Source organism: Halichoeres trimaculatus, unplaced genomic scaffold (genome assembly GCF_033239565.1).
Source record: "Halichoeres trimaculatus isolate MK-OKI-2021-1 unplaced genomic scaffold, fHalTri1.1 fHalTri1_scaffold_10, whole genome shotgun sequence".
Taxonomy (NCBI): domain Eukaryota; kingdom Metazoa; phylum Chordata; class Actinopteri; order Labriformes; family Labridae; genus Halichoeres; species Halichoeres trimaculatus.
The window spans coordinates 28,891,610-28,904,154 of NW_027437187.1; the positions used below are offsets into that span (position 1 = coordinate 28,891,610).

General features: G+C 40.2%; 1 protein-coding gene across 1 annotated transcript in view; it reads right to left on the reverse strand.

Moving 5' to 3' along the window:
- Nucleotides 1-12,545, reverse strand: part of map1ab (microtubule-associated protein 1Ab) — a 101,435-nt gene that overhangs the window by 84,848 nt on the left and 4,042 nt on the right. The window contains exon 2 of the mRNA XM_074678269.1: nucleotides 1,606-1,707. Coding sequence (XP_074534370.1) covers nucleotides 1,606-1,707 — 102 coding nt within the window. The remainder of the gene's footprint in view (nucleotides 1-1,605; nucleotides 1,708-12,545) is intronic.

Consider the following 12,545-nt stretch of genomic DNA (forward strand, 5'->3'; position numbering starts at 1 on the left):
CTGAGGTAAAGGGGAGATAAAAATGATTTGGATGTTTATGCCATGATGTGTTAATATGTTCAGGTGTTGTTTTTACCCAGTGTTACAGATGGAGCTGTTTTTTTTCAGCAGTTTCATGAATAAAAACAGTCGTAAGCACAAACGGAGGTGACTCACTCCAGCTCACATGAGTGGAGGAGTGTTTCTTTGTAAAAGGACAGACTGGGAGACAGATGGACAAATGAGACAAATATTGTTTTTAGTTTCACAGGACCCTGTCTGTTTTTCCTGAAGCTACTTTTACAACACTGGAATTAAATCTGGTGTCGCTTTCTGCTGACGGCTGCTACTTAGCATCTGCCACCAGTGTGGTAATAATCTGTCCCATGGATGTTCAATTTCTATTCTGTGTGTGTGTAAGTGTGTGTGTGTGTGTGTGTGTGTGTGTGTGTGTGTGTGTGTGTGTGTGTGTGTGTGTGTGTGTGTGTGTGTGTGTGTGTACATTAGTTCCCATCAGGCCCTTACCTGGCAGATGAATGAAATAATCCCCTATTCTGCATCTGTTGTACTTTCAAACTGGGCTCTGAGCTGAAAATCATCTCGCCACATAAACACTGGAGACTTGTACACACACACACACACACACACACAGATTGGCACACACTAACACATCAGCCTTACTCTGCAGGTCCACTCTTCCCTGAGCAGTCACCATGGTGATTATACACAAGCGCTGAGCTCTGATGCAGTGCAGATGGATTAAAATTACGCGAAAGTCTTTTCTGTCAGTCATCCGTGAATTAAGAATATGCTGTTATGATGTTTTAGGAAACTCAAACACCTTTATCCTCTTGGTTTTTCAGTCTATAGTCAAGACTATCTTAGAAAGATAGAAGCCAGGTGATGTACCATATTTACTAGCTTAAGGTAATGCTTGCAACCATTTTCTGGGTGAAATCTTTCTGCATCAAACATTCATGAAAAAATCAAAGATCAAATAGGAAACAGGTTTTTGAATTTCAAACTCCAGAAAGCTCTGAGATTATCAACCAAATAAGGGTGAAGTTTTCCTTAAGGTGAGGAATAAGAATAATCCATCTACAACATCTGAGGTGAGGCGACTGTTGAATGTAAATATGTATAAAGCAAGGCTGTATATAAAAAGGATGGCATATCTCCACCCATCTGTTGCCCAAAAGTGAAGCCAAAATACCTCTGGAGCCAAAACACATATCTGGCCCTCTGACCAAAACACTCATTGACCTAACCTGTAAATCTGCAATAACTCCTCAGTTTAGAGCAAACACTCCCAGTTATAGAAGTTTAATTGGTGCTTGTGTTCATTACCCTTTTTATAGCATCACAGTAAAACTTCACAAACAACTGAATGTCTCGGCATAATTCAGCATGATGAGATTTTACTGTAGTGGCAGAACTCATGCTTGCAAAATGTACATGATGTGTATCTTGTGTATTTTTAGTTTGACCCATGTTCCATTTGTTAGCATGGGAGAGGCCAGCTTCATGACCTATTCTGCAGCCAGCCAGTAGAGGGGGCGCTAATTGACTCTATCTAATCGATAAGTATGTTGTTTCTCTCAGAAAAAGTATCTTAGTTGCACTGACCTCTGACCTCCGAGGAGAAGTGAGCAGAGTGACGAGTTATAAACAGCTGCAGCTGCTGAGCAAGGTCACAACACTTCAGGTCCACATCCCAGGATCGAATTCCTGCCAGGAAGAGGAGACAGAGAGATAGTTTGAGGTCAACATGATGAAGCAGGGTGGGATTGACATGAGTGAGGCATCCATTTGGCCGGACGCAGAGTTTCAGGGAGTAAGTTAGTGAAGTCCCTTACTCTGTATTTTGTGAACTTGAGGAAACCTTTTTACCAGATGTTGCTGCAGAGTCTCGTCTCTCACCCTCACCTTCTCCCCTCAGCTCAGTTTCTCACTTTGTTTAAGCTGCGGGGAAGGTCAGCGAGCAGAAAGTGTTCCTGCATTTAAATAAGTCTTGAGACCAACAGCACAGTACGGGTTTCTCTCATCAGTATAATCAGTCTTAGAGCTCATCCTTACACAGCCTCAGAACCACCAGGTCTTTACAACAAGAGTTTATACTTGGTGAAACAACAATCTAATATTTTAAAGGCCCAGTTTGAAAACAATCAATGAGTGGATCAACTCTCTGTTTCAGCTTTGATTTTGGTCTCTACCAACTCAAATATACAAACAAAGATTTAAAAAAAAAATACATTTTTTTTGCTGCTTTGGGCCCCTTTTTATTGGCACTTATTGCTGACTTTTTAGTGGGGCCCTACTCAATGTAAAAATACATCAAAGTCTACATGCTGACACCTGCATCAATGGCAGCTGTGTTTGGCAGTAGAAGCAAAACCACATGATGCAATGCATGTCTCAAATCGAAACAAACAGGCATGGATGACAAACTTCATCTGTTGTCCGCAAAACTGTTAACAAACTGAGCTAAAGGGGGAATTAAAGACTTTTGGAAGCAAGGGGTTGGATATGATTAATGCAATATATAGGCTATGCTTGAACTAAGACTGGACTGATTATGAGGGGTTGATATTTGGTATTTGGATAAATGGGGCGAGCCCGCGAGCTAGTTCAGGCAGTCAACTCGAGCAGCACTGCTATACACATACCACGTGTCTCACACGTCATAACCATCTTGCAATCACACTCTCTCAATTGGGCGGTCTATTTAAACGGGGAGTCTCTCATCCCTCTCTGCCTGTCAATGCCTTGGCTGCCCTGCGATTGTAATGCTGCATGTTTCTTTGCCGCTCGTGATTTTACCTTCTGGCTGCGTAGGTCGCGGTGTCTCTCGCCGTTTCTGATTCAAAGGGTGAGTCTCGACTTTCAGAGGCGGACGTTGGCTTATTCCTGAAACCCAGGCTCGGTCGGCGAAGTTTGCTCCATGAATGAATCATCCTTCTACATTACCAGCAAATGACTTGCCGGGCTGCCCATGCACCTCAACCTGGGAGAGCTGTAAGCCGTAGCTTAACGTTCCTGGTCAGCCTCAGCCGTTAACAGTTTTGATCATCTGCTGATCCAACAAACCTTCCCGATGCCTCGACGCCGGGTGTCGAAGGCACAGCGAACAGCGGGCCCTCCAGGGGGAAGGTAAAGCTCCAGCTCAAGCGCGCGCTCTGCTCCTCACTCTGCTTCTCCCGAACCGGAGATCGGAGCTGCCGGGTCCTGACACCTCCATAGACGCGTCCCTCTGTCTTCACATCTCGGGGGAGTCTCTGATCGTCAGAAATGCCTAGTGAATGCCATGGACTTCCTTTCTCGCCATGTGAGCTACCTGGGCTCTCCCGTGTCTGCTGTACCTGCCCCGGTCTTTCCCACTGACGCCGCAAAGGTCCCTGGGAACTGCAGTCCCAGCCCCTGCCTTGGCTCTCGGTCCCTGCTCCCTGCTGCCTGTCGCTCTTGATTCTTTGGGGAATAATTCCTGCAGGTAATCTCCTCGTGCTTTCAATTGCCTTCATAACTGATAAAGTTAAAAGTCCGCCACTGGTCCGTCATTCAAAGGACGCAGGTCTAAGCCCCTCAGCCAACACTCTCCTGCTTGTGTTGTAATTATTCCTTACTTATTTAATGTATTTTTATATATTTATTTATTTATGTATTGTCGTATCCGAGCAGACACGGGGGTTGTGCAAGATGTAGTTACTTTATCATTTATCATGCGTATTATCTTTGCTCTTATTCTGACAGGCTTTGACATTATATTGGTAAAGATTACGTTGCGTGGGTTCGGATTTGCAGACAAAAGTTTTGTAGATTGCATAAAATTCTGCAGGTTCTTGAGAATAGTGAGCCAGGTCTGTAAAACTTTTACTATGGCAGAATCTATAAGGCTTTGGGCGTTTTAAAACCTGCTTGCAGTTTATGCTCAATACAGTGAGGAATTTGTTACTCTGCCATGTTATCAGACCTCATTCTCATCTATGGTGGCTCTTTCTTTGAGCACCTCAATCTTTCAGCCAAGATGTCGTGGACATTCAGAGATTCGATTCAGGGTATCTGCAAGGTATAAAGCCTTTAATCATAAAATCCAATAATTTGAATTTAAGATCTTAAATGTCTTAAATCCTCTTTTTATAAAATGCCTGAATATGAATGCTAAGAGCTGAAATGTATGACATTTTCTCTAAAACAAATAAATAAAGAAATAAAAGATAAAAGCAAGTTTATCTTAGCAGCAAGGCAATTCAGTGTCAGTTAAACTAAATAAATAAATAAATAAATAATAATACATACATTTATGAATTATAATATTTTTAAAAATACATAAATTAATTAAATAGATATAAGAAATGCATATAAGATACAAGAAATATGCTATACCTTCTATAAAGGTATAGAAGTAAACAATGATAATAATAATAATAATAATAATAATAATAATAATAATAATAATAATAGAAATAAAATAATAATAGTTATAATAAATTAATAAATAAAATAGATAAAGAAATAGCAAAGGTATAGAGGAATAAATAATGATAGAAATAAAATAATAATAGTTATAATAAATAATAGTTTAATGATAATAATAATAAAACCAAAGGCATATATTCAGTGTTTTATTGCAATGCATTCAGTTGTTTTTAATTGATTGGGAGAGGTCATGCAGTTATGACCAATTCTCAGAGTTTCATTGCTGCTCCTCTGCATGGGGGTATGTTTGAAGACAGTGCTGCTGTCTTTCACCTCTGCCAGTGCATTTATGTCAGACTGTGAGACCGGAAGAAAATTAAAATAAATAAAGAATAATAATGATTTATAAATAAATAAATAAATAAATAAATACATGAATAAATAAATAAATAAATAAATAATTAAAATGAAATGAAATAAAAATAAATGATTAAATAAATAAATAAAAATAATTATAATAACATAAAATAAAAAATAAAAAAATCAATGCGTTGCAAATGATAATTCATTAACAGATGAATGTTGTGGAAACATCTAATTTCTGGACTCAGCCAGGGAAGTCCTTTAAAATGTTAAGAAGAATCTTAATCTGACTCTTCTTTCAATCCGTGCTCTGAATCTGTCATGTCCTATGTCTTCTTTAGCCAGTGGAAATGTGAATTGGGTTTTAAGTTATATCTATTGTGGCATTAAAAATAAAATAAAAAATAAAAAATAAAAACAAATATAATACTCATGACATGATAAGTATTATTTATTAATAAAGATAACGAATGAATGAATACAGGATGATAATAATACACAATAATAATAAATTTAATTATAAATGAAAATGATATATTTAAAAAAAAAAAAAAACCTGTTGAAACTTCAGAGCCTATTTCCTTGACCTCACAAGCTGGCTTTACTGGGCGTAAAACCCGAGACTCTTTCATGACTTCTCTTTGTGCGATAACTGTTACAAGACCTGCCGGCCCCAGAATTCCAGCCAAATTCATGTCTAGCTCTATAGATCATTCTTAAAGGGTCAGGCACCTTTTTCTTCAGGATATGAGTTCCCTGTTTGTTTGTTTGTTTTCTTGCAGTGAAAACATTTGCATTTCCTAATTGTTAAATAATGCCTATGTGGAGTTGGTGTGCAGACAGCCACCCTCGCTCGTTCTTTCAGGAGGCTCACTCCTGCTGAATCGAGGAATTAATAGGAAGCATCTTTCAACTCCGGTGACGTGCCGGCTCTTTCCAAAGCTCTGTTTATTCTCCCCAATAGATGTTTTGTGAATCATCTGAGTACTGGTTTAGTAAAAGATTTTAGCAGTCCTGTGCTCTTTAAACAACCTTGTCAAATTCTCAGTAAGTTAAGGTCAAACTCCCTTCTCTATTCGGAGCAAGAGCTATGGTGTTGCCACAAGGAATGTTCAATGAAGTTATAATAATATAGGTTTCATTAGATCTCTCTTCAGTTGCAATGACTTTGTGGAGACTTAAGATTCTCTCTAGTTTTTAATGACCCTGCTCCATTAGTTGGTTTTGGGGGATTCTTTATGGTTAATGGTTTGCTCGTCTGGATTTAGTTTTACATTAGATGCTCAGATTCTTCTTGGGGACCCTTCCATTCTGCTGCTCTCAATGACTTAAGGCATATCCTCCAAGCAATGATAAAGAATGCCCCTCTTTAAATCACTGGTGCACAAGTCAGTGTTGAGATTAAGACCTATTTGACTTCTATTGTTCTTCTTCCAGAAGCAGTTCTCTTCATGGCTTTATAGTTTCTCAGTGGCAAATCCAAATCTAGGCCTCTCCTTTATTATCATTTGAGCTCACTATTCTGATTCAACTTAGAAGAGCACATGTATTCCATATTCTTGAAACTCTGTCAGATCTTGTCAATGGTTATTGCTGAAACTAATACCATTATTTGTTCTTTGTTTTTATGATGGAATATTGGCATTATCATCCCTCAACCCATCAATCGTCCTCCTGTTCATCATCGATGGTCCCAACCTATGATGAGATCCTGGTTCTCCAAAAGCTGCTTGCTCTCTGCCTGTGCTACTGCCTGCCAGACGAACTCTAGTCCCCTCAGTCCCTGACGATCAAGGATGCCCATTGCTGCTCATCTGCCTGCCTCAACACTCAAATCCCTGGGTTGCTAGTTGTCTTCTGCTAGCAATGCTATGATGGTTCTCAAGAGATCCAGCTTGCTCAAAAGCCCTTGAACTTCTGCTTGAAAGTGTTAATGAAAGAAAAGTTGGATTTACTTGCTGCTTAATACTGTCAATGCATATCAGGTGGTTTGCTGGGTTAAAGAAAGTATCTAATAAATGCTATAGGCCTGCATCTTCAACGTAGAATGTTCCCTTGCGGCCACAGTGCTATCAGAGAATGGCCTCACATAGTAGAGAACGCTAGATAGTATATTCCCCGACAGGCGCTGTACTGGCGGGGAATGGCCTCACGGCGGCTGGTGCCATGGTCACACATAGTAGAGAACACTAGATAGTATATTCCCCGACAGGCGCTGTACTGGCGGGGAATGGCCTCACGGCGGCTGGTGCCATGGTCACACATAGTAGAGAACACTAGATAGTATATTCCCCGACAGGCGCTGTACTGGCGGGGAATGGCCTCACGGCGGCTGGTGCCATGGTCACACATAGAAGAGAACACTAGATAGTATATTCCCCGACAGGCGCTGTACTGGCGGGGAATGGCCTCACGGCGGCTGGTGCCATGGTCACACATAGAAGAGAACACTAGATAGTATATTCCCCGACAGGCGCTGTACTGGCGGGGAATGGCCTCACGGCGGCTGGTGCCATGGTCACACATAGAAGAGAACACTAGATAGTATATTCCCCGACAGGCGCTGTACTGGCGGGGAATGGCCTCACGGCGGCTGGTGCCATGGTCACACATAGAAGAGAACACTAGATAGTATATTCCCCGACAGGCGCTGTACTGGCGGGGAATGGCCTCACGGCGGCTGGTGCCATGGTCACACATAGAAGAGAACACTAGATAGTATATTCCCCGACGGGCGCTGTACTGGCGGGGAATGGCCTCACGGCGGCTGGTGCCATGGCCACACATAGTAGGCTCTACATCCTGGCCCAGGCTCCTAAATTTTGTTTTGGGGGATTATGTTCACTATGTTTTGCTCATCACTCCTCAATGTCACCATGTAAATTTATTGTGAGGGGTGATGAGGCCGGAGCCTGGACGCCAAACATAAAATATATTTGCTGCTAAATAAACAATTCAAACGTGAGTTGTCTGACTGAAATGGGGCGAGCCCGCGAGCTAGTTCAGGCAGTCAACTCGAGCAGCACTGCTATACACATACCACGTGTCTCACACGTCATAACCATCTTGCAATCACACTCTCTCAATTGGGCGGTCTATTTAAACGGGGAGTCTCTCATCCCTCTCTGCCTGTCAATGCCTTGGCTGCCCTGCGATTGTAATGCTGCATGTTTCTTTGCCCCCACCACCACCCCAGCAACCACCTGCAGGCTCCGGGGGGGATTATGTTCACTATGTTTTGCTCATCACTCCTCAATGTCACCATGTAAATTTATTGTGAGGGGTGATGAGGCCGGAGCCTGGACGCCAAACATAAAATATATTTGCTGCTAAATAAACAATTCAAACGTGAGTTGTCTGACTGAACTTGCCTTGCATGACACTTTACCAATCACCTACAACACTGGTGGTTAAAAAGGGTACACCTTTAACGATTTTTTTTAATGATTACTGTAAAACATCACTTTGTCTGCGTAAACATCAGTAAACTGCTTCTGACGAAGGAAAATGTTCTCCATTAGGGGGCGATATGGGGAAAATATGTCAGGATAATTTTTTTTGTCCAAATCAGGATCTGGATTTTATCAGGATTGTTATTCATCAAGACTGATGAAGAAGACCATTTCGACCTGCAAGCAATACTTTTAGCTCCCTGCTTTCAGAACAATTTTAATGCAATTTTTCTGCTTTTTATAAACTAATGTAAATAATCTCATCTGGCGTGTGTTTTGAACTCTGGATGTTCATGAAGTACATTTTTACATCATAAATACAGTCACTTAACGACGTCAGCTGTTAGAGCTCTTGAGTTTGAGCTTTATACAAGTAGCCTACGCACAGTCCAAATGTATAGTGAGACAAGATGAGATATACTTCGGTTTTTGAATGTGCACTAGATGGATAATCTCATGCTACTGGTTAATATATACATAACTGTAACAGGAGTGCAGTTTGTTTGGGTAAAAAAAAAAATCACTTAACTATTGCAGTTGCACCATTGTTACTGTTGAATGACTGATTAGTACATTTTAGGTCGCCCCCTGCTGGCCATTAGAACAGTTAGGGGTTTAGGACCCTCTACTACTGGTTGCACTCCAGACAACGATACCTCAAAGCACTCTTCATAACTTTTAACTCCTAAAATGGAGGGATGTGACAATTTAACTGATAACGTTGTAGAAATATCCGTCACTTTAATATTAGCTAAAGTTAGCACAACACTGTCGCATCATACGGTCTTAATCACCATAAACGCTCCCCACATAACAACAGTCTTTGACATGAGAGCTAATTAAAGTTTGCTGGATCAGTTGAAATGACTCAGTAATGAACTGCTCAACATCACACACACTCACACTCAGTATCCATCTCCTTTCCTCTCTCTCTCACACACACACACACACACACACACACACACACACACACACACACACACACACACACACACAGCAGCTTTATCAGATCCTGCTGAGCCGCACTGAGTCAAACTTCAGAGAGAACTTGTCAGATCTCATCCAGCAGGGTACAAACCAGTGCACACACCTCTCTCATCTTATCCACTTGTGGATTTGTTCGGCTTGGGCAAGAAATTAGATTATTATAATTTTTCAAATCCGTCCCCCTGTGCCACAATCTCTTCTTTCACAAAAAGAAAAAATAAGACTTTGAAGACCTTGTTCTGCCCTCAGCTGAGAAGAAACTGTTCCCTAACTGCAGACTGCAGTCTGTTCCAAGAATCGCTGTGTCACTGTTATCACCCCATTCATTAGCATTCATTGGCCAATGTTTTTCTTAGCACTAGCAGACAAATTAGATGGCAACCTCCTGCTCTGATGTTGGTATCTTCTCATTCTGGTCATCATCCTTAAAAAATGATAGTATCTACAGAAGACAGAGGGAGTGATGGGAATAAAACAGGTCTCTGTAGTGAGTCTCAATCTGCTCATCTTTGAGGGTGTCGTTAGTCAACAAGTTATGAAAGTCAAAGTTTAACATACTGAAAAGGTCTATGACCTAACAGGGTGGACATAGAAAAGAAAAGTAAATGCTTTTATTTTTCTTATGACTCAAATAATGAGATTTATGAAAATAAAATAAAATTTAATTAAATTTAATTAAATAAACTAAATTAAACAAAATAACTAAATTAATTAATTAAATAAATAAATAATTAAAATCTGCTCTGTGTGGATTATACACAGTTATGCTCCCTACCAAAATAACTGATCAAAAATGCCCTACTTCTTTGACACTCTTTTGTTTGGGTAACCAGTGCACCTTTATGACCCAGAACATGTAGCAAGACACAAAGCATCTGTTGACTAAGAGGAGGGCAGAAGAGAAATTGTACAGGATTAAGTCTCCCCTAAGCCCATGGTATTTGATTATCAAAATAATAGTTTTAATCACATATGTCTCAGTTTAATGTATGTTTGGATTTATAGAGTGTTATACTTGTGTTAAAGTCTTGTCAGGAAATGATCTTGGTTTTAAAATCAGAGCAGGTGCTTAACTTAGACAATGGCTGAGCAAAGAGAGGGGCACAGGGATGAATGCAAATGCAAACGCAAAGGGAAAGGGAGATTTTACAAAATGAAAACAAAACAAAAACTAGAAAAGCACTCAGAGAGCGCAGACCTCCGCCAAGCATACTGTGATTGTCACACAACACTTGAGTCCTACTTTAATGTTATACTCCCTTTCAGCAGACTGTCTGCTACAATTTGGTGTTAGTTGCAGGTTTGTACGATGATTTGTTACCTAACAGTGTTGAAAATTACTATGACCCAGTACATATTTCATATTCCAGATCTTAGTATCCAGAATATTGCCAGGATCTGAATCGTACTTTTGCATTTATCAGGAATTCTGGTGACCTTGTCTCGTATTGTTTTGCAGAGCAATTCGACCATTTATCGTGGAGTTATATACACATATGGTGAAATGACAACAATGATAAAAAATCCTTTAAAAAAGTCCTGGATACAGCCAGTGATCTGGATCACCTTCAAAATTTAATCATTTCTTCCTTATCCCATTTTAAACATTTACTGAAAATTTCATCAAAATCTGTTTGTTATTTTGTGAGTTTTGTTGTTCACAAACAAACAAACAAACTCCCAAAAACATAACCTACTTGTGGGAGGTAATAAATCCTTGTAACCTGATGATGATGAATAATTAACACATGTAACCTGTTGCCAATGCGTTTAATGACAACTTATTTTCTAATAAGAATACCTCATTGGGTTAAACAAAAAGCCAAGGAAGCAACTTTGCTTACCAAATAACTTCAGAATAAAAGCATGGTGGGAATACAACGGGAGTCTCTCCACAGGAAAACAGATCTGGGTTTTGTTTTGTAAAGCATTACAGAAGTGCCTCCAAGCCATATTCCCGTCATGCAGCCGAGGGAACCTTGTTTGTATGGTCTGGTGTGGCACTCAAAAAGAAAAATATGTTCTGTTTGTGGTTGTGTGGTTTACTGGTTGCTTTTTGAGCGTCAAGTGAAAAATAAATGAACTGGGTGTTCAAAAAGTGAATACGTCTAAGACTTTAATTCATCCAACACGGTAATTCGCAGCAAGTCAATTAATTATCCAGGTGCAGCGCTTCAGTGGCTTAAAGCCTTGGCTTGGCCGCTATGGCACTGTATGCTGCTGCTCTGTAGCCCTTTAACAGGTTGAAGTTTGTAGGTTAGTTTATTAAATTTTGATCCCACAGAAGACAGATGTTTTCTTTGTTTCTGTCCTTGAAACATGAACAGTTTCATGGTTTTCATGTCTTTCCTCTGTAATACCAATCCTCTCAGCATCTCATCAGGAAAACTTGCACCAGATGTTATCTGAATGCTTCTCTGTCCCTTTTTTGATCACTTTCTTTGTTTTCTTTTTCTAACTCACTTTGCTCTGCTGTGAAGGGTGTCATGACAATGAATTAACCGACACGTGAGTCTACGCTGAGTAAAATACCTACATACAGCTCTGTAGCCGGTAAAATAAGCCACTTAAGCTCATCCTCTGACAATAACAGACCTGATAAGATTGAGTTAATACGGATTCAAAACCTCTTCTGACCTTTTACCTTTAGATTACCCTGCAGGGAGTCTCAGACGTACACATCAAAACGTACACGGGTTATGAACTTCTTAATCACTGTTTGTGAGACAGAGACTGATGCTGCCGTTAGAGGCTCAGGTTCCTCGATGTTCGCTCGTGAAAGAATCAGCTTCAGCTTGATAAAACATAAATGTCTGCTCTGTCTGGATTATAGTACAAGTTTATTCTCTTGTATTTCATTGCTGCTGCGCTCTGTAACCATTAGGGAGAAAACGCCCACTATGACTGCAGTTCTTTCTGAATCATAACAGTAGTGAATGTTTTCTCCCCTCCAGCTTTGAGGGACAGTAACCAGAAAAAAAACAAGGCACAACAGAAAATATAAAGCAGAGAGCACTCTCATAAACTTACGAAGAACAAGGAACAATCTTGACAGCTGAACTGCGGGGGTATTTGAGTTATCCTCTCTGGTCAGGAAGGTTCCTAACTGAGTGAATCAACCTGTTTCCAATGACAGTCAACGTTTTTCAGATCTGAAAAGGTTATGACTGTTTCAGAAGAACAAAGCCCTTATTCCTAGTGAAGGTTTGGTTTGAAGAGTTGTCAGCCCACCTTTAAAACTTGAACTCTGTAAAAACTGTAATAATAAAAGCTGGTTACCAGATTTATTGTGCTACCTGAAGGGCAAAATCACAAAGTTTTTACACCCACTCGCAAACTTACAGGAGGCCA